At 35.0% G+C, this 22,895-nt stretch overlaps 1 protein-coding gene across 4 annotated transcripts; it reads left to right on the top strand.

Moving 5' to 3' along the window:
• Positions 1 to 6,259: 6,259 nt before the first annotated feature.
• On the top strand, positions 6,260 to 22,471 carry LOC134843902 (uncharacterized protein RP688-like). 4 transcript variants are annotated; one of them, XR_010162627.1, is made up of 7 exons: positions 6,261 to 7,038; positions 10,430 to 10,580; positions 11,276 to 11,314; positions 11,662 to 11,725; positions 21,785 to 21,973; positions 22,036 to 22,104; positions 22,168 to 22,282. XR_010162627.1 is itself a non-coding variant. In XM_063860241.1 (6 exons), the coding sequence occupies exons 1-6, from the start codon at positions 6,832 to 6,834 to the stop codon at positions 22,322 to 22,324; spliced, it is 807 nt and encodes a 268-aa protein (XP_063716311.1). In that variant the 5' UTR covers positions 6,260 to 6,831; the 3' UTR covers positions 22,325 to 22,471. The 4 variants fall into 4 exon arrangements, 3 of the variants coding, with proteins under 3 accessions (XP_063716311.1, XP_063716312.1, XP_063716313.1); XM_063860241.1 differs by lacking the exon at positions 22,036 to 22,104 and having other exon boundaries at positions 6,260 to 7,038; positions 22,168 to 22,471; XM_063860242.1 differs by having other exon boundaries at positions 6,260 to 7,038; positions 21,785 to 22,104.
• Positions 22,472 to 22,895: the final 424 nt, after the last annotated feature.

The raw sequence follows: 22,895 nt of genomic DNA, 5'->3' as shown, positions 1-22,895 counted from the left end.
CCTCTTCAGACAAACTGTTTTTTTTTTCTCAAAACCAGATAAAACTTTGAGCGTGTTCCATATAACCTAGAATCGTGATTGGAGGAAATTGACTATTATGGATCAATCGAACCCATCTAATGCCCACTTATGGTACCTGAATTGGCATAGTAAAATTACACCTGAATCAGAAGTCCTTCCCACCTATTTTGGAGATCGTACAAACAAAAACTCGAAAAAACCAAAAAATGTCGAAATTATTCTAACATTCTGTAGTTTAGTCCGTCAAACATGGCCAAAGTTACCACTACACGGTCGAACATAAACAGTCCGACCGATTATATAGTCGAAATAAAGTTCATCAGTCGAACAGTTTTCGTTTAGCCTGGTCGGAACATAGAATAAAAATTACTTGATTGTTTGAAATCCAAATAAATTAAGTATAGAGCCAGAATAAATTAAAACTTTATTTTCATCTACTTCCAGTTCGATAATCCTTTTCGAAAAGTTTTTTTTTTGGATAAATGATTTTTTGACTCTTTCGAAATTGACTCCGAAATGGCAGAATCACTAAAGAACAAACTTAATCACGAAAATTGTTAAGCCGATAAAAACATACAATGGTCAAAACTATTTATCACAGTGTTTGAAAATGCTCTGTTTATGTGATTAAAAAACGTAAGAGCAGTCCTGTTACCAGGCTAAACTATTTTGTGAAGTGAATGCGGATTTCGCAACAGGCTGAAAACAAATTTGTCGCGGAATCCTCGACACGAATTTTTTACTTTGATAATTTTGCTGTTTTGGATTCCACGAACAAATAGCTAAAACAATATTTCTCAATTGTTACGAAAGCAGTAAAATTTCCAGCATCTGGAAAAAAAATTGCGGAATCTAGAATAGTTTGCTGAATCCGTAAACAGGTATGTGTTCGTTATAATTTACACTTAAGATTCGCGGAATCTGCTTAAAATTACGGAATTTGCTTACAAGTTCTGAAATCCACTAAAATCATTATTTATTTATTGCATTTTTGCAGAATCAGTTTCATTTTGCTGAATCCGCTTATTTTGCTGGATCTCCGAGGAGATTTTTTCGCAATATTCGCTCATTGCAAAATTTGCAACACAACTAATGAGCCAACCGACAAAGCTTACGTTTAAAACTATTTGTACTCGGAATCCACGGAAATTTAAAATTGGATTCCACTCGATTTTTAGAATGTCCTTGAAGTCTTGTCTCTGAATTCAGTGAGCTACACTCCAAACGGTAGGAATATCCAGTGCAAAATTTCTCATAATGCCTATTTATTCAGCTGATTTGTTTTACTGTAGAAACAGATCGAACTTTTATTGCTAAACTATCCGCTGAAATTTGGACGTGTTCTAGATCAAATAAACTAAGCATGTTCGAAAGTTTCATTAATTAGTTCTAAAATTTTATGTTATAATCAACTCACAATTTTGAATTTGTTATTTTGTCGGCTTTATTGAGCTCGGTTTAATTATTGACAAAAAATTTTACGCAATTTAACTTCTTTGCAGACCAAAAATAGGGCGTCGTTATGTTTTAATTTTTGAAGTCTTACAAATAGATCTGCTAAAGTATGAGTACCACTAAACGTTTCGCTATATTTTTGGCTTCATGGCCTATATTTTTTGCTTTATTTTGTTGATTGCCATGTTCTACAAATAGATTTACTTAATTTGCGTGCTTTTTCTATTCGAAATTGCTTCTTAAGAGCGGAAATTTTTTTTTCGTGGTGCTGATGAAAAACGGGCTCAAACAGCCTCGAGAAGAAGAGAAAGAGAGACATTAAAGACATAGAGAGAGAGAGAGAGAAAAAAATTGAGAGAAAAAGAGAGAGCAAGAGCGAGAGTCATTCTTTGCTATATCTGATCTCTCAATAGTTTTTAACAGAACCAGAGAGAGAGAATTAATGTTTTTCTTAACTGACATCAAAAAAGGAATTTTGTATTCAGGTGTTTCCACGTGATTTTCGCGTGTTAATTTTTTTCCGACTCCGAAATGGCAGAATCACTAAAGAACGAACTTAATCACGAAATATGTTAAGCCGATAAAAACATACAATGGTCAAAACTATTTATCACAGTGTTTGAAAATGCTCTGTTTATGTGATTAAAAAAACGTAATAGCAGTCCTGTTACCAGGCTAAACTATTTTGTGAAGTGAAGGCTCAAAAAATGCACTGCAAGGTATCATTTAGATAATTTAGCATTGGCGACTTAATAGCATGTATTTTATTTGCTTTGGTTGCTTTTTGGCTGGTATGTGAAGACAATAAAGCGATAAAGAGCTATTGAAAACATCAGGCTCTAACTCTTGAGGCCGGTGCTTCGAATCCAGTAGGCGGCTTTGAAGTTTGTTTTTCACAATTTAGGTGCCTAATTGGGTAAGTTGCTGTAGTTGAAAGCTTCCACACGCCATTTTTGCTTGTTTGCAAGTGCAGCTTTGCATCTATGTTCGTTTTTTAAAGCTCAAATTCAGTTACCCAAATATTAGGGTTAGAAGAAGTTGTTGATGAGTTAACTGCGCTCGGAACTTTCTGTGCTACTTGCACAGTGTTCAGGGCTTCCAGTTTTCTTCATATCATGCTGTTCAAATTTAAGCATACAAATTTTTGCGTATCATCTGGGTTCGTGGTATTGAAAATGTTTGAAATTTTCATTGGAGTTTGTAATTAACTGTCGATTCAATTTTCTGAAATAACAGGCTGTACTTTTGTCTGATTTTCAATCACCTTTTTCGTATCTTTTTGCATACGGAGAAAATTGCAATTAGAATTTCTTTTTTTTCCATAAAAGAGACATTTAATTTTATTTATGCTTCCTGTTGGTCCGTTCAGTCTTATCGGATCAGTTGTTAATTTACTCATTCTCCAAAAATGCTCAGTTTAATAACAATAAAGCGTTTTTTTTATGACTCGCGTTTTTTTAAATCGGTTTTCAGGAAATATGACAATATGACTAATTTATCAGTTAAAATGTGCAAATTTGAATTACTATTGCAAATATTTTGTTCAAAACTTTTTTCCTTGGACTTATTCGCATTCAAAGACTCGCTCTGAAACTTTTAAATATGTAGCGACGTACGTTTTGCCGGCGGGCCTTAGAATGTTTTGAGGGGAAACACATGCTATAAACCCATCGTTTTAGCTAGACTTTTTTGTTGGGTGTCTAAAACGGCTTTGGCCATTTTTTCAAAAACGCGGTCGACAATGGCCGAAAAATTTCAAAATAAGTTTGAAAACAAAATGAATTCTCACAAAACTCTAGATCCGGCTCAAATTGCGGAGTTATGATCCAGTTCGATTTCCATGTAACTAATTTTAAGAAAAATTTGTCAGAAGCTATTTGTTTACGCTTGCAATTAACAAAATTCATAAAACCGCCGGAACTTCACTTTTCCATGTTAAAAAGTCTCGATTACCACCACTAAATCCTTGCATGACTTGAGCTGTGCATTAATGTGATAATATTCTTCATTCCTGAAAGTTCAACTGAAGGGGATATGAAAGCTTCGAGTTGGCAATCGTAGTGACGACTATCTTTCGTTGCAACAATTTTGTTTTCGGCTCTACGGGTGTTCACCTTAGTTTTATCGGCTCAAATTTTACTAACTGTTTTTAGCGTAAATGCTGCCAATTAGTAAACGCAGCTTTCAAAATACGTTTTCCTTTAATTGAACTTCGATCGAAACAAGCCAAAAGTTTTTTACAGAGGCAAATTTTTTTTGACTTAATCGCTCTGTGTCTGCTTACTTGCAATGCTATGATTGTGATAAATTGAGTGTTTTTGTGTTGTTTTGCAAGTGATGCAAAGCCCCGCAACGCTTCGTCTTTGCGTTCAAGGTTCAAATTGATCGCTTTTTAGTTCGTTATAACATTTTATGGAGTGATTGTGTTTTCTTTTGTAGCAAGCGTGGAATTTACAGACTTTAGTTTTTTTTGGTTATTCTGGCAAATGTTTTTACGATTTGTGACTGGTTTTCTTAAAAGATTCAGATTTAAATATTCCTAATTCATCTGTATGTTATCGTTAGCTCAAGGAAAATTTGTTCTTGATTTTGGAAACTTGTTTTCTCAATGATTTTTAATATTATTTTATAATTTCTCTATCAATTGTTGTAGTGAGGCGTTCCGCTCGGGAGACCGTTAAAATGGCATATGGAATAATTTTTGCTTGCAATGAAATGTTGAACGAGGGCATGTTTTTTTAGGAGACAGGCTTCTAGCAAACCGATAGTTTAGCAGACTGAAAACAATTAAGCAGTCAGAACCGCATGCTTAATTTTAGCATAAGCAAGTAGCAAACGCTTGCTCCACTTCACTCTGCTGCGATTGAATGCGGCACAACAATTGTTGTGCGTCTAAATCAGTTTTTGTCGCTCTTTTAAACTCTTCTGTTTTTGTAATTGATAGTTTTTTTGATAAACACTGAGGTAACTGTCTCAACTAATGAAGCTCAAACCCAGACTAAGCGTCTTTTTTCGTCTGTAAAACAATCATGCGTAAGTTTTATTACATGAGACTGATAGAAGACTCGACTGAGCCGAAGTGCATAGTGCCGAAAAAGAAAGTGTTGTTCAACAGTGCCGAAGTACAACAGAGCCGAAAAAAAATTTGGTTGAAACAATGCCGAAAATAAATATTAGAATACTGTTCTCACTCATCCCAAATCACTGACAACATAATTAACTCAAATCGACGGTAGTTGAAAAGTCAAAATTGACCATTTCAATTGATGCCGCTTGATAAATTAACAAATTTCCCCAAGCGCGGAATAAGTGGAGTCCCTCATGCTTGAGGGACCAAATGCTTGAAACTAATTTTAGCTTACTTTCAGCCAATCAGAACTGAGCATTCAAAATCTCAAAGTAAATCGCGAAAATCTCAAAGTAAGAAAACAAATCCAGGCCATTAGTGTTAATATTGACCAATTAGATAATAAGCAGATGAGTTTGCAAGACTGAAAAATTCTTTTAACTTTCAACTCATTAATTTTGAAGATTATTTGAATAGTAACGCGGGTTTAACCCGCAATTTGTAAAATTTTTGATTATTTACCACTGATTTAATATATTTTCTGCTAATATTGACTTCGGTTTTGTGAGAAAGACGTTTAGCCAATAGAAACGCTTTGCAATTTTGATTGGTTGAATTTTTTCAAGCATTCGGTCCCTCAAGCATAAGAACCCGCCCCCGCGGAATGAACAATTAACTCAGCAAATTGTCAAGTTTTCTTCTCGGCGTCACAAACAAAACAGTATTCAAGCAATTTGCCATTAAAATGCAAACAGAACTCCAAATTTCAGTTGTCCTCATTTTTCGGCTTTCTTGGACCCATTTTCACTTCCGGTACTGTTGTACTTGGGTGCTTTTGAACGTCCCCGTTTGGCCGCCTAAAAAATAAGTGTCTTTTAATTAAAGCTAAAAATTGTTTGGTAAAATTACGCTATTTTATCGGCGATCAAGACGACAGCTGTTGGGACACAAAAAAAACGGATTCTCTAACAAGTTATCTGAAAAATGGTTTAAATTTCGTTTTTAAGAATTTACTTTGGTTTTAAGAACAATTTTTGTTTTTAAGAATTTACAGTTTTTCTACAAGTTTATTGAGGGGATAGGTCTTAATACTAAAAAAAAGTATTATAATTAATGCAAACCTTGTAAAAGCTCAAAAATTTCTCAACTGAATGCTTTTAAATTGGATTGCAAGACTTTGAGTTGATATTTCTGCAAATGGCAAAATGTTTTTTTTCTTTCGAAAAAGTGCAAAAGAAAACTAATTTGAATTTGGATTTAATTAACAATCCCCCCATAATATCTACTGAAGAATCTCCACCCCTATAAATACATACAGTAAATTAGCGCTAGAGCTTTGTATTGAGAACTCTAATTTGGTGCATTCTGATTCGTCGAAAATTCGACTAACTTAACCTTCTTAACAATCTCCACTCTCTTCCTTTTCTTGAAGCGGGACTCTTAAGTAGATCCTTGAATTTTGTCTGCTTTAACGTATTGTAAATTTTGTCCTACCATGGAGTTGAAAAGCATGCTCGTCTAATTTTTTTTGTCGTTTTAATGTCCTGTTGCTTTACGGTTACGGAGCGAAAAGTAGACAAGTCATAAGCTAGACAACTACTATATCAACCAAGCAGAAACAAGAGCAAGAGACACACTTAGGAAATAAATAATTATTAATTATCAATTTCCTGAGTTTCCTCTGTTCTCGATTTTGATTGGTTAAAATATATTTGTCTACTTTTTGACCGGTATGAAATAAAGGTTGTCTACCTTTTGGCCGCATTCTTTGCTTTATCTACCTTGGGACAAATTTATACCAACCTCGTTCGTTGCCTCTTTACACAATCCCGCAACCAAATTTTAAAATATCCGCTTTAAATTTCTAGTCTAAGCTTAACTGTTTAACTGAGACACGCGTTTGATACATTTTCCGTCGATTGTGTATTTGTGTATTATTACGCTCGCTTTCTTCTAAAAAGACACACGGACACGGCGTGGTTTAAAACAGTGGTTTATTTTTTGTGGCCTCAAGCTCAAACCAGACGCTGTAATTTAATTTCTGATTTGAATTTACTTATGCACAAAGGCTTTACCGAATTGTATATATGCAGGTTTTATGATCTCAAAAATAATATTACGCTGAATATATCTATATTTTTGTTGTTAAGAAACATCTTTTGAGTGGAACGAAAATCTTTAAAACAATCAGAATTGCCACAACACGCTTTATTTTGAGCTGCGTTGTAAAATCTAGATTTTCATATTGATTCTCATTTTTGTTGCGCTGCGCAAATATTTGCAAGAAAATGACACACAACTTGCATGTTGACACTGAAAAGTTATGCATTGACAAAATCGCCGATCCAGAAAAAGATTTGATTTTTGAAGCGAACCAAAACTTGTGGAGCTTCAGACTTCCTGATCCGGATGTTCCGAAGAGAACGAACGAGTTCAGTTACACTGACTCCGAAACAGTTGTCAGAGTTTATCATTTGGGACGAGCTTTGAGTCAGGTGAGTCTCTAAAAATTATTCAAATTTATGGCCGCTCAAAACTAATAATAGAATAAATTGTTTTCAGGCTAGCATTTCAATAATAATTGTTGTAAAACCGTATTCACAGCCATTTAAATTTGCCTGGAGGAGACTATCTGGTCCGTTTTCAGACTTTCTCTGAATGAAGTTCAAACTATTTTTCCTAGTTCATGCCTGATTAACTAAAAACGACCATGCCTTGGCAGATATGAAACTCGATATTAATTGTTGGATGTCTTTAACTATATCCCCCTCGAGCGAGGTAATGATGATTTCATACCGGACCAAGTAAACGGATATTGACCACTAGAAGATATTATATTTATCCATCGTGTTTTTCCATCAATCCGAACACAAGAGTTTTTTTAATGCTCCTGATTTTTCATGTAAGATCTGACCATCGGATTATAGACACAAAACTACCAAGGCTGGCTTGGCTCTATTTTATTAAAGTTTTTGCACCGCAGACAAATTTTTGAAACACATTGGCGCATGTTTTGGTATCGTAAGCTTGTTTCTTATCGAAGTGTATTGGTTGGTTTGATGTATGGTCTGCGTTGTTGCCAGCAACGTTTTAACAGTCTTCCAGAGGTTGCGGCTAATACCTTGATGGTTAAGAGTGTTGACGAACTCAATCCATTTATCCTTTTTGTGTCTGTTCACAATGTCATTGAGTTATTTGTTCATCTGGGAAATTTGAGGATCACCAGGGTTGTTGAGTTAAATTTCGTCGCTTTGTTTGGATAATTTGACGGTTTCAGAGGGAAAGTTTGGTTTGAATTCGTTGATGCGGCCATGTGGGATTGTCATTTGGCAGCCTTTGAGACAATTTTTCGAAAAGTAGCTTCCACTTGAGGTACTGTTTGCGGAGGTTTACATAAACGAAAGCAGGTTCAGTTGATTCCTTGAAGCCTTGCCTAGCTGCTTTTTTGAAGTTAATGAAAGTTCGGCTGGATGGATGTTTTGTCTCGACATCACAATTGAGTTTGAGTATAACTGCTTGATGATCTGACCCTTAGCAAAACTCTGTGGTCCAATTGGTAATCATTGCTAAGGAGAAGCTAGCTATAGTCATGTCTCGTGAATTGTCACATGTGCTGGATAATTTGGTGGGCAGATTCCCTTTAAGCACTACAAAATCGGAGTCGTCAGTTTCTCTGGAAATACTGGTTCCTCTAACATCTTTAGTTAAGCTCGAGAACCAGAGTGAGTGGTGTGCATCAAAATCGCCATATTTAAAAGTGAGCTGATTGAAAATACGTATACCGAAGAGCAGCTTGAGTGAGAGGAAATGAAAATGTTGATTAGTTTGATGTAGAGTTTATCCAATTGGATTATATTTCCATCGATTCATTTATGCTGATCATTAGAATCTAATTTGAGATGTGGAAACTGTAAATTGAGGAACGCTAAACCGCGGCCTTTCCATTTAGAGGGGCCTCTGTTTTCGGCAATTAAGCAAAAACCTGGGGGAGCTTCACAGACTGACAAGTCGCTCATGTTGGTTTCTTGAATGGTTGCCACTAAGATATTATTTACCTCCATGAATAGGGTTACCAACTGGTATATATTATAGTGACCGGTCACTGTTGGTCTCTAAAAGCTGTCTACTTTTTTTTTACTGGTCACTACTACTATTTATAGTCAAGAGTACATCAAAACTCGTTAGATCCCCCTTTGAACAATTTTGAGATATCCATTTTTGGCTAACGGACCCCAAAATTTTTCTAAAGGCGCCATGGGCGCTAATTTATACTAGTTTTGAGGGGGAGCGCGCGCCGAAAAACAAACTTTTTTTCGCTTGCTTTTCAAAATTTTGCCTGCGGTGCAGAAAACTTTGCCAAACCAGGGCCGTTTTAGTTCTTTGGGAACTTGTTTTTTGTTCGTTTTCTTTATTATTGTTTGATTGCTTGAAAGGGGTTTTTATGAGGGTTCTTGGTTGGGGCGTTTTAGTTACTCTTGGTTGGCGTGTTTTAGTTGTTCTCGGTTGGGGCGTTTGAGATAGAGGTGGATTGTTTTTGCAGTAAGAGCAATTTTGGCAGTAAAACTCTCTGGACCATTCCGAGGATCTACGAAGTGTAATGCACGTTTGGTGAACCCACACGTCTAGAAGCACTGAAAACTTCTATGTGCTCGCGTTATTTTTCAATTACAGGTTGGGCAGGTGTGTATTGAAGGCCAGGGTTACTTTCTATGCCGGCTTTGATCAACAGGATTTCGTCGATTGTGCCAGATAGGTCGTGGGGAACAAGGTGACTGGCTTTCTCCGTTTCCAGTATAAAAACACGAGTTGATGCTGCGTTTGATGACATTTGCGGCATAGATTGTATGATTTTTGGGCCAGGCAACATTTACATGGCGTCCGTACCGCCACTGAGAGGCAATCGTGCATCGGTATCCGTTAAAAAATGGTCAGCTGATTAGCCTCGGTTAAAAGTTCATTTTGCACATGGGCTATACTGCTCAGTCCCTCCCCTCCTTTTGGGGCTTATTTTAATGACCAGTGAGAGAAATTTAATTTCTGTGCCCTAGAAAACTTTTTCAATCTTTCCATCATAACTAACTTCTTCAGCTTTTACCAACTACTTCTTGAGAATTATCGCATTCGCAATGTCTTAGCCTAGACATGATTGAACAGTTTGCTAAAAATAGAGATCAACTTTCATATAGATGTAGTCAGACTCTGTTTTTGCAGCCGTCTGCTTTGACTTTTGGGTGTAAACCAGACGAGGCTAAGCAGGGTTACAAAAGCTTATTATGCTGAATTGAAGCCTTGAAATTTAGTTGTACTCGAGTAAGTTTAGTTTTTGGAGTTTTTAGCGCCAAATTGGGAATCAAAAACTTCAAAATTTAAAAAATTTCTGCTAAATAAAAATTAATTAGTTTGTTGGAAATTTTATAACATATATATTTTTTCGTTTTTGTAGTCATTTTTCTTCAAAAATTGTTTGCCAATTAGCCTATTTACTATGGATATCGAATATGTCTTCCGTTTCGTTCAAAGTTTCTTATTACGCCGCGCAGAAAAAACGAACTATGTGCTACTTATACAGTAACCGGCTATTTTTGTTCCACGCATTTGTCAACAAAGACAGCCAATCAGAGAGCCAGTTATGCGGACATAGCGAAAAAACTTGAAACTTTTTGCCGACAGAGTTTTCGGGCATTCGACTCGGGCATTTTCGGGCAAAAATTTGCGAACTGAAACGAATGAGATTCTGAATTGTCCTCTAGATTGAGGCGCTAGTTATCTGATTACCCAAATTAGTTCTATAGAATATAACTTAATCTTAAATGACTAAAAACAATATTTTCGCATTTTCGGCAATGCGATGCATCGGCTAATTGATGCTTGTCATTCTGATTGCAGGTGTTCCTCAAGCACGGCTTGTACTACTGGACCAGTAGTGGTACTACTCTAGGTGCTGTCAGGCACTGCGGCATGATTCCCTGGGATGACGACATGGATTTGTGTATCTTGGAGGAACAACTCGATCTGCTAATGGGATCCGTTGCCATGGGTAAAAAATACATTCAGTTCAATATTTGTTTCTCATTAATAAATGCAATTTGGCTATTGACTAGTTTTTTTTAGTTCTCGTGCATAATTCCTGCCAAACAAATTGAAAACAAAAATTTTGGGAATTTTCTTTGGAAAAATTCAAAGATGTTTTTGTGACGCGGAAAAATTTTGCAAAGTAGAGTTTTAATAGTGAGGAAAATCAGTTTGGTCAAACTAAAAAATAACTTGGTCGAACTAGAAAAAAGAAACACGAAAAACCCTAAGCCCGGCCTTGAGCAGATATTTAGTTTTTTGGTCTATCGTTTATAAAATACGGAAATAATTTCGTTTGTTTTTTGATATATAATATTTTTACGCTTGCGATTAGCAATCGTTATCAAGCTGGAATATAGACTTTTTTCTGGTTAAGAAAATCAGTTGAATCACTATGCAGCTGACATGCTCAGTTTCAGGGGGATCAAATCAGTTTTTTTCGGCTCAACTAGTGTCTGCTCAAAGATTGTGGGCCTTGTTTCCGCTTCGTAAGTTTTGTTCAGTTGCTAATTTGAATTTCGAATGTCTTGCTTGACATGTTTGCGCAGAATTCGTGTTTAATAAAAACAGGTATTATAAACTTATGCATCAATTACGCTAAACTGATACGTTTTGTGTGCTTTTTATTTTGAAATTTAACAGCTCTTTTTTTGTTCGCAGATTTGGACGTCAACCACGACATAATAGTAGCACGACGAGGTTTGAAATTCGATCAACAGGCAATTGAGTCAGTTTTCGATTAAATTTTAAGAAGGACTGAACAAACTTCCACTTTAGCCAATTGGTTTAGGTATTCATAGTGTTTATTTTATGAGGGTGGATCTTTAAAAAAAATTACCATAATATGAGAAAAGTTCTTCAATTTTGAAATTCGGAACTTGTCGAAAAAAACTTTTTACTGCAATGCAAACTCACCACCCATCCCCCCCCCCCTCTGAGCTTAAAGGTTGCTTGTGGAATCACTTATGATGATAATGTGAGCCGAAACTTCGTGCATCAAAATCAATTGCCTGTTGACTTCTACTATTATTTATCTTGATTGATAGAAGTGGGTAACGGAGATTACGCATACAACATCTTTCATCGGACTAAATCTTCTTCGGTGTGGACGTAAGTAAATTTTGACTTTGACTTGAACTGATATGCTTGAAAAACTCTTCTTTTTTGTTATTGCTTCGAATGTGCAAAAACGAAATTGGACGAAATCGAAATTAGACGAAAGAAAAAAGTGTAAAGTAGGCGAAAAAGTCTCCAGTTTGAAAACAATAAAATTAGACGAAAACAATGAAACTAGACGAAAACTCCATTATTTTTAATAAAGCTTCTACGAATCGGCTATCAAATCACAACTTCAGCAATAACAGCCAAAAGAAATGTATCTAGAATATCTTAGGTTAACTAAAAGATCTGCCATCTTTGAAATCATCAATATTTGGTTTCAATGACTTACAAATATAACCCGAGTGTGAAAATGTCAGATTTCATCATCTGCACTAAGTTTTGCAACGTAGTAAAATCTTTCTTGAGTAAGCGGAATAAAAAAGTAAAAAAGTTGTTCATGCGACGTGAAACATTCTCAGCGAGAAAATGGATACCATCAGTGTGAAAACTTTACTAAACTCGGCTGTTCCTTTCTTCTTCACTCGAAGTGAAAAACTTAGAGTATATGAGGAAATCTGGGATTGTTTTTTTTTTGGCATATTTTAGTTGGCGACGATCCGGTGTAGTTTTCTGCGACCATCAATTTTCCGTTATATTTAATCGAATTTGAACTTTTTGAACCTCAGTTTGATTGACGTTCTCCTGTAAATTGTGTGGATGGTCCGAAGTTTTACCTGGAAAACAACTTAGTTAATAGCCTAGATTTCGAAACAATCATGAAAGCAAACACTACAGCTAGTTTATTTAGACAGGATCTACTTAACAATCCCACCCTATTGTCTCTACTAAAGAATCTCCACCCCTGTAAATAAAAACAGTAAATTCGCACTAGAGCGTTGTGTGTAATTTCGAGTTTTGCTGCATTCTGATTGGTCGAAAATTCGGTGCAAGTAATCTACTTAACAATCTCTCCCCTCTTTTTCTTGAGAGAGCGGGGGGGGGGGGAGGGGGTTGATTGTTAAGTAAATCCTGTAGACAAAGGATAGATTAACTGAATATTTCTATTTCTCTCATAAAAACTGAAGAGGTTTTCTCAATTTAGCGGTTTAACTGTTTCTGTTGAAATTCTTCAGAAAACCGACAGTATTTCGAATCAGAGTATATGAGGAAATCTGGGATTTTCAGACCCGGATTACATTGGCAAGTCATTGAAAGCAAATATTGATATATTCATAGAGGTTATCTCTGATCATTTGCTTCTTTGTCTATGCAAAATTTTATAAGAAATGTTATCCAATTTGGATATTGAAAACAGGCGTTTTAGAGAGTAAAAAATTTTGAATTTGCGCTTAAGGTCCACTATTGTAGATGGCAGTTTTTTAACGGATTTTTTTTTGGCATATTGGTCCATAATTTTTTCTTTTCAATTTTTTTTGGCGTTTCGCGATTTATAGGAAGTAGTTTGATCCCAATTTTAGAGCTCTTTATTCTCGTAAAAAGCTTTTTATTTCTGTTTTTTGTTTGTAAAACTTCATTGTAATTTGCCTTCATTTTTTTGGTTGGGTCAGTCTCGATAATATTCATTTTTTGTCGGAGTATTATTTTTTGTGTAATTTGGGTCCGCATCGGCGAGTGCTGGACTCCTTTTTCTGACAAAATTTTGTGTAAAATTAATAGGATGTCGTAAAGCTTTATGGCATATTGATTAAAACGCATAATGCTGCTAACTTGTTCCTTGTGTGCAACCTCTGTTTGATGAGACAAAATTTATTTAAATAAGTTTTTCACATCTAGCGATAAAAATTTAGAGAGCTCTTTATTCTCGTAAAAAGCTTTTTATTTCTGTTTTTTGTTTGTAAAACTTCATTGTAATTTGCCTTCATTTTTTTGGTTGGGTCAGTCTCGATAATATTCATTTTTTGTCGGAGTATTATTTTTTGTGTAATTTGGGTCCGCATCGGCGAGTGCTGGACTCCTTTTTCTGACAAAATTTTGTGTAAAATTAATAGGATGTCGTAAAGCTTTATGGCATATTGATTAAAACGCATAATGCTGCTAACTTGTTCCTTGTGTGCAACCTCTGTTTGATGAGACAAAATTTATTTAAATAAGTTTTTCACATCTAGCGATAAAAATTTAGAGAGCTCTTTATTCTCGTAAAAAGCTTTTTATTTCTGTTTTTTGTTTGTAAAACTTCATTGTAATTTGCCTTCATTTTTTTGGTTGGGTCAGTCTCGATAATATTCATTTTTTTGTCGGAGTATTATTTTTTGTGTAATTTGGGTCCGCATCGGCGAGTGCTGGACTCCTTTTTCTGACAAAATTTTGTGTTAAATTAATAGGATGTCGTAAAGCTTTATGACACATTGATTAAAACGCATAATGCTGCTAACTTGTTCCTTGTGTGCAACCTCTATGCTTGATGAGACAAAATTTTTTTAAATAAGTTTTCACACTAGCGATAAAAATGCACCTTGTGCCGCCCCTCATGATCAGGAATTGTTTTTTTTTTTGGCATATTTTAGTTGGCGACGATCCGGTGTAGTTTTCTGCGACCATCAATTTTCCGTTATATTTAATCGAATTTGAACTTTTTGAACCTCAGTTTGATTGACGTTCTCCTGTAAATTGTGTGGATGGTCCGAAATTTTACCTGGAAAACAACTTAGTTAATAGCCTAGATTTCGAAACAATCATGAAAGCAAACACTACAGCTAGTTTATTTAGACAGGATCTACTTAACAATCCCACCCTATTGTCTCTACTAAAGAATCTCCACCCCTGTAAATAAAAACAGTAAATTCGCACTAGAGCGTTGTGTGTAAATTCGAGTTTTGCTGCATTCTGATTGGTCGAAAATTCGGTGCAAGTAATCTACTTAACAATCTCTCCCCTCTTTTTCTTGAGAGAGCGGGGGGGGGGGAGGGGGGTTGATTGTTAAGTAAATCCTTTAGACAAAGGATAGATTAACTGAATATTTCTATTTCTCTCATAAAAACTGAAGAGGTTTTCTCAATTTAGCGGTTTAACTGTTTCTGTTGAAATTCTTCAGAAAACCGACAGTATTTCGAATCAGAGTATATGAGGAAATCTGGGATTTTCAGACCCGGATTACATTGGCAAGTCATTGAAAGCAAATATTGATATATTCATAGAGGTTATCTCTGATCATTTGCTTCTTTGTCTATGCAAAATTTTATAAGAAATGTTATCCAATTTGGATATTGAAAACAGGCGTTTTAGAGAGTAAAAAATTTTGAATTTGCGCTTAAGGTCCACTATTGTAGATGGCAGTTTTTTAACGGATTTTTTTTTGGCATATTGGTCCATAATTTTTTCTTTTCAATTTTTTTTGGCGTTTCGCGATTTATAGGAAGTAGTTTGATCCCAATTTTAGAGCTCTTTATTCTCGTAAAAAGCTTTTTATTTCTGTTTTTTGTTTGTAAAACTTCATTGTAATTTGCCTTCATTTTTTTGGTTGGGTCAGTCTCGATAATATTCATTTTTTGTCGGAGTATTATTTTTTGTGTAATTTGGGTCCGCATTGGCGAGTGCTGGACTCCTTTTTCTGACAAAATTTTGTGTAAAATTAATAGGATGTCGTAAAGCTTTATGGCATATTGATTAAAACGCATAATGCTGCTAACTTGTTCCTTGTGTGCAACCTCTGTTTGATGAGACAAAATTTATTTAAATAAGTTTTTCACATCTAGCGATAAAAATTTAGAGAGCTCTTTATTCTCGTAAAAAGCTTTTTATTTCTGTTTTTTGTTTGTAAAACCTCATTGTAATTTGCCTTCATTTTTTTGGTTGGGTCAGTCTCGATAATATTCATTTTTTTGTCGGAGTATTATTTTTTGTGTAATTTGGGTCCGCATCGGCGAGTGCTGGACTCCTTTTTCTGACAAAATTTTGTGTTAAATTAATAGGATGTCGTAAAGCTTTATGACACATTGATTAAAACGCATAATGCTGCTAACTTGTTCCTTGTGTGCAACCTCTATGCTTGATGAGACAAAATTTTTTTAAATAAGTTTTCACACTAGCGATAAAAATGCACCTTGTGCCGCCCCTCATGATCAGGAATTGTTTTTCTTTTTGGCATATTTTAGTTGGCGACGATCCGGTGTAGTTTTCTGCGACCATCAATTTTCCGTTATATTTAATCGAATTTGAACTTTTTGAACCTCAGTTTGATTGACGTTCTCCTGTAAATTGTGTGGATGGTCCAAAATTTTACCTGGAAAACAACTTAGTTAATAGCCTAGATTTCGAAACAATCATGAAAGCAAACACTACAGCTAGTTTATTTAGACAGGATCTACTTAACAATCCCACCCTATTGTCTCTACTAAAGAATCTCCACCTCTGTAAATAAAAACAGTAAATTCGCACTAGAGCGTTGTGTGTAAATTCGAGTTTTGCTGCATTCTGATTGGTCGAAAATTCGGTGCAAGTAATCTACTTAACAATCTCTCCCCTCTTTTTCTTGAGAGAGCGGGGGGGGGGGGAGGGGGGTTGATTGTTAAGTAAATCCTTTAGACAAAGGATAGATTAACTGAATATTTCTATTTCTCTCATAAAAACTGAAGAGGTTTTCTCAATTTAGCGGTTTAACTGTTTCTGTTGAAATTCTTCAGAAAACCGACAGTATTTCGAATCAGAGTATATGAGGAAATCTGGGATTTTCAGACCCGGATTACATTGGCAAGTCATTGAAAGCAAATATTGATATATTCATAGAGGTTATCTCTGATCATTTGCTTCTTTGTCTATGCAAAATTTTATAAGAAATGTTATCCAATTTGGATATTGAAAACAGGCGTTTTAGAGAGTAAAAAATTTTGAATTTGCGCTTAAGGTCCACTATTGTAGATGGCAGTTTTTTAACGGATTTTTTTTGGCATATTGGTCCATAATTTTTTCTTTTCAATTTTTTTTGGCGTTTCGCGATTTATAGGAAGTAGTTTGATCCCAATTTTAGAGCTCTTTATTCTCGTAAAAAGCTTTTTATTTCTGTTTTTTGTTTGTAAAACTTCATTGTAATTTGCCTTCATTTTTTTTGGTTGGGTCAGTCTCGATAATATTCATTTTTTGTCGGAGTATTATTTTTTGTGTAATTTGGGTCCGCATCGGCGAGTGCTGGACTCCTTTTTCTGACAAAATTTTGTGTAAAATTAATAGGATGTCGTAAAGCTTTATGGCATATTGATTAAAACGCATAATGCTGCTAACTTGTTCCTTGTGTGCAACCTCTGTTTGATGAGACAAAATTTATTTAAATAAGTTTTTCACATCTAGCGATAAAAATTTAGAGAGCTCTTTATTCTCGTAAAAAGCTTTTTATTTCTGTTTTTTGTTTGTAAAACTTCATTGTAATTTGCCTTCATTTTTTTGGTTGGGTCAGTCTCGATAATATTCATTTTTTTGTCGGAGTATTATTTTTTGTGTAATTTGGGTCCGCATCGGCGAGTGCTGGACTCCTTTTTCTGACAAAATTTTGTGTTAAATTAATAGGATGTCGTAAAGCTTTATGACACATTGATTAAAACGCATAATGCTGCTAACTTGTTCCTTGTGTGCAACCTCTATGCTTGATGAGACAAAATTTTTTAAAATAAGTTTTCACACTAGCGATAAAAATGCACCTTGTGCCGCCCCTCATGATCAGGAATTGTTTTTTTTGGCATATTTTAGTTGGCGACGATCCGGTGTAGTTTTCTGCGACCATCAATTTTCCGTTATATTTAATCGAATTTGAACTTTTTGAACCTCAGTTTGATTGACGTTCTCCTGTAAATTGTGTGGATGGTCCAAAATTTTACCTGGAAAACAACTTAGTTAATAGCCTAGATTTCGAAACAATCATGAAAGCAAACACTACAGCTAGTTTATTTAGACAGGATCTACTTAACAATCCCACCCTATTGTCTCTACTAAAGAATCTCCACCCCTGTAAATAAAAACAGTAAATTCGCACTAGAGCGTTGTGTGTAAATTCGAGTTTTGCTGCATTCTGATTGGTCGAAAATTCGGTGCAAGTAATCTACTTAACAATCTCTCCCCTCTTTTTCTTGAGAGAGCGGGGGGGGGGGGAGGGGGGTTGATTGTTAAGTAAATCCTTTAGACAAAGGATAGATTAACTGAATATTTCTATTTCTCTCATAAAAACTGAAGAGGTTTTCTCAATTTAGCGGTTTAACTGTTTCTGTTGAAATTCTTCAGAAAACCGACAGTATTTCGAATCAGAGTATATGAGGAAATCTGGGATTTTCAGACCCGGATTATATTGGCAAGTCATTGAAAGCAAATATTGATATATTCATAGAGGTTATCTCTGATCATTTGCTTCTTTGTCTATGCAAAATTTTATAAGAAATGTTATCCAATTTGGATATTGAAAACAGGCGTTTTAGAGAGTAAAAAATTTTGAATTTGCGCTTAAGGTCAACTATTGTAGATGGCAGTTTTTTAACGGATTTTTTTTGGCATATTGGTCCATAATTTTTTCTTTTCAATTTTTTTTGGCGTTTCGCGATTTATAGGAAGTAGTTTGATCCCAATTTTAGAGCTCTTTATTCTCGTAAAAAGCTTTTTATTTCTGTTTTTTGTTTGTAAAACTTCATTGTAATTTGCCTTCATTTTTTTGGTTGGGTCAGTCTCGATAATATTCATTTTTTGTCGGAGTATTATTTTTTGTGTAATTTGGGTCCGCATCGGCGAGTGCTGGACTCCTTTTTCTGACAAAATTTTGTGTAAAATTAATAGGATGTCGTAAAGCTTTATGGCATATTGATTAAAACGCATAATGCTGCTAACTTGTTCCTTGTGTGCAACCTCTGTTTGATGAGACAAAATTTATTTAAATAAGTTTTTCACATCTAGCGATAAAAATTTAGAGAGCTCTTTATTCTCGTAAAAAGCTTTTTATTTCTGTTTTTTGTTTGTAAAACTTCATTGTAATTTGCCTTCATTTTTTTGGTTGGGTCAGTCTCGATAATATTCATTTTTTTGTCGGAGTATTATTTTTTGTGTAATTTGGGTCCGCATCGGCGAGTGCTGGACTCCTTTTTCTGACAAAATTTTGTGTTAAATTAATAGGATGTCGTAAAGCTTTATGACACATTGATTAAAACGCATAATGCTGCTAACTTGTTCCTTGTGTGCAACCTCTATGCTTGATGAGACAAAATTTTTTAAAATAAGTTTTCACACTAGCGATAAAAATGCACCTTGTGCCGCCCCTCATGATCAGGAATTGTTTTTTTTTTGGCATATTTTAGTTGGCGACGATCCGGTGTAGTTTTCTACGACCATCAATTTTCCGTTATATTTAATCGAATTTGAACTTTTTGAACCTCAGTTTGATTGACGTTCTCCTGTAAATTGTGTGGATGGTCCGAAATTTTACCTGGAAAACAACTTAGTTAATAGCCTAGATTTCGAAACAATCATGAAAGCAAACACTACAGCTAGTTTATTTAGACAGGATCTACTTAACAATCCCACCCTATTGTCTCTACTAAAGAATCTCCACCCCTGTAAATAAAAACAGTAAATTCGCACTAGAGCGTTGTGTGTAAATTCGAGTTTTGCTGCATTCTGATTGGTCGAAATTTCGGTGCAAGTAATCTACTTAACAATCTCTCCCCTCTTTTTCTTGAGAGAGCGGGGGGGGGGGGGAGGGGGGTTGATTGTTAAGTAAATCCTGTAGACAAAGGATAGATTAACTGAATATTTCTATTTCTCTCATAAAAACTGAAGAGGTTTTCTCAATTTAGCGGTTTAACTGTTTCTGTTGAAATTCTTCAGAAAACCGACAGTATTTCGAATCAGAGTATATGAGGAAATCTGGGATTTTCAGACCCGGATTACATTGGCAAGTCATTGAAAGCAAATATTGATATATTCATAGAGGTTATCTCTGATCATTTGCTTCTTTGTCTATGCAAAATTTTATAAGAAATGTTATCCAATTTGGATATTGAAAACAGGCGTTTTAGAGAGTAAAAAATTTTGAATTTGCGCTTAAGGTCCACTATTGTAGATGGCAGTTTTTTAACGGATTTTTTTTTGGCATATTGGTCCATAATTTTTTCTTTTCAATTTTTTTTGGCGTTTCGCGATTTATAGGAAGTAGTTTGATCCCAATTTTAGAGCTCTTTATTCTCGTAAAAAGCTTTTTATTTCTGTTTTTTGTTTGTAAAACTTCATTGTAATTTGCCTTCATTTTTTTGGTTGGGTCAGTCTCGATAATATTCATTTTTTGTCGGAGTATTATTTTTTGTGTAATTTGGGTCCGCATCGGCGAGTGCTGGACTCCTTTTTCTGACAAAATTTTGTGTAAAATTAATAGGATGTCGTAAAGCTTTATGGCATATTGATTAAAACGCATAATGCTGCTAACTTGTTCCTTGTGTGCAACCTCTGTTTGATGAGACAAAATTTATTTAAATAAGTTTTTCACATCTAGCGATAAAAATTTAGAGAGCTCTTTATTCTCGTAAAAAGCTTTTTATTTCTGTTTTTTGTTTGTAAAACTTCATTGTAATTTGCCTTCATTTTTTTGGTTGGGTCAGTCTCGATAATATTCATTTTTTTGTCGGAGTATTATTTTTTGTGTAATTTGGGTCCGCATCGGCGAGTGCTGGACTCCTTTTTCTGACAAAATTTTGTGTTAAATTAATAGGATGTCGTAAAGCTTTATGACACATTGATTAAAACGCATAATGCTGCTAACTTGTTCCTTGTGTGCAACCTCTATGCTTGATGAGACAAAATTTTTTTAAATAAGTTTTCACACTAGCGATAAAAATGCACCTTGTGCCGCCCCTCATGATCAGGAATTGTTTTTCTTTTTGGCATATTTTAGTTGGCGACGATCCGGTGTAGTTTTCTGCGACCATCAATTTTCCGTTATATTTAATCGAATTTGAACTTTTTGAACCTCAGTTTGATTGACGTTCTCCTGTAAATTGTGTGGATGGTCCAAAATTTTACCTGGAAAACAACTTAGTTAATAGCCTAGATTTCGAAACAATCATGAAAGCAAACACTACAGCTAGTTTATTTAGACAGGATCTACTTAACAATCCCACCCTATTGTCTCTACTAAAGAATCTCCACCCCTGTAAATAAAAACAGTAAATTCGCACTAGAGCGTTGTGTGTAAATTCGAGTTTTGCTGCATTCTGATTGGTCGAAAATTCGGTGCAAGTAATCTACTTAACAATCTCTCCCCTCTTTTTCTTGAGAGAGCGGGGGGGGGGGGGGAGGGGGTATGATTGTTAAGTAAATCCTTTAGACAAAGGATAGATTAACTGAATATTTCTATTTCTCTCATAAAAACTGAAGAGGTTTTCTCAATTTAGCGGTTTAACTGTTTCTGTTGAAATTCTTCAGAAAACCGACAGTATTTCGAATCATAAGCCATCATTGACATCTTCAAGGCCTGTGATCTCATGGTGGAGCAGTCGATTAGTTGCTGTAAATATCAAAACTGAAAATTTGAAATCTCGAAACGAAATTTGAAAATCTCGGGTTTTCTCTCACTCGCTACATTTTTTAATAGAAAATTTGTCGAAATTGATTTTTTTTGCCGTTAATGCTGCAAATTTTTGTAAGAACGTGAGTTTTAATTAACTTTTTTTCAACTAAGTCTATGGTTTTAAGGAACTATATATTTAATTATAATGGTTTTTTCACTTATTCAAAATTCAGGGCCTGCTCGTCAGTAGTAGACAAATAATATATTATCCAACTAGAATCGATTTGAGAAAGCATACTTTCGCAATAAATAATTATTGATTAATAATTTTGTACGTTTGCTTTCTTGTCTCAATTCTGATGGGTTAACATAGTATCTGCCTACTTACTGCTTTGAAACCGACTTCATCATAAACAAGCACGTCAGTTTTGTACCAAAAAGTTATCGCCTAAGTTCCATTTTTTTTTAAATTTCGTCGTACTTGATTGTCGTCTAATTTCCTAATCACCATGTTTACGGGTCAAAATCTTCCTTGGCAGTTAATTTTTTTGCTCAGCTGTCCCAAGTTGTTAATTTTTCAGAATTGGTGGAAAAGCATGCTTACGGTACCCATTATGCGACATCTTCGTGATGAAACGAGCGTCAAATCAGCCTGACAAACTCATCCCTGTCACTGAAGTGTATCAAAAAGCATATCCGGAAGAAACTTATCACGTGGAAGACGTCATGGAGAACGCCAAGATGCTAAAATTTGGAGACTTTGAACTCAGGTGCAACATTTTCTGCAAACATTTAAAAATCCATTTAATATCATTTTTTAACTACATTTCAGAAGTATTTGATCACGCGCGGCGTTGAGTGGACCGAACAGCCGCCGCAGCCGGAAACACCCGATACATAAGTACAATTTACCCAAGAAACCGTGTAATTTTAAACATTGAATTTGACTCTGGAACTATTTTAGGGTTCCGGGAAATGTGGAAGACTATTTGACTAGAAACTATGGCCCAAATTGGGCAAAAATAGGCAAAACACACGATATGGATCACATCACGACCGAGTGGGTGAATTCAGTTGAGTTCACCATCACGGCGTTTGTTCCAGCAATGCCATTCAAGTGAAGAGCCACTCATTGTCATATATCAGCTGCCTAACTTGCTCGATAATAACAAACTTTAATATGATTTTGAACTTCATTGAATTCAATCAAACTTAATTTTGAGCAATTGTTTTGAAATGTAGACTATGACATAAAAATATTGAAATTATAGCTAGTTGGCGTTTTAGATGGCATACTAGTGCTACTAGTCTGGTCTTTCGTACAGATTTGAAACAGCAACCGCTTTGTTTGAAGTGCTTTTCGTGAAATCATCTGAAAAAGTGTTTTCTAGAACAAGACCAATCGTACTGGTTGGTTTTTGCTCATTTGAATTCTTCTACAGAATTAAAAACAAGCGCAAGCTTTTAATTTTTTACCTAATACCAAAAGATTATTTTCAGTAAAAGTTGGACTATCAGATAAGTCTTAAATTATCTTAGGTCATGAAAAAAGATTATAGATGAATCTAAGATCCAAAAAATGTAAGATCTAATTATACGACAATATAAGATCCCAAATTCTACACTTCGATTGGAAAACTTCTGCAATTCAAACTTTTGAGTTACGCTTGACATCCGATGATATCTAAGGTC

The sequence above is a fragment of the Symsagittifera roscoffensis genome, chromosome 4 (genome assembly GCF_963678635.1).
Source record: "Symsagittifera roscoffensis chromosome 4, txSymRosc1.1, whole genome shotgun sequence".
NCBI classification, from domain to species: Eukaryota; Metazoa; Xenacoelomorpha; order Acoela; family Convolutidae; genus Symsagittifera; species Symsagittifera roscoffensis.
Note: the sequence above shows the minus strand (reverse complement) of the source record. Positions and strands in the feature narration are given on the sequence as shown.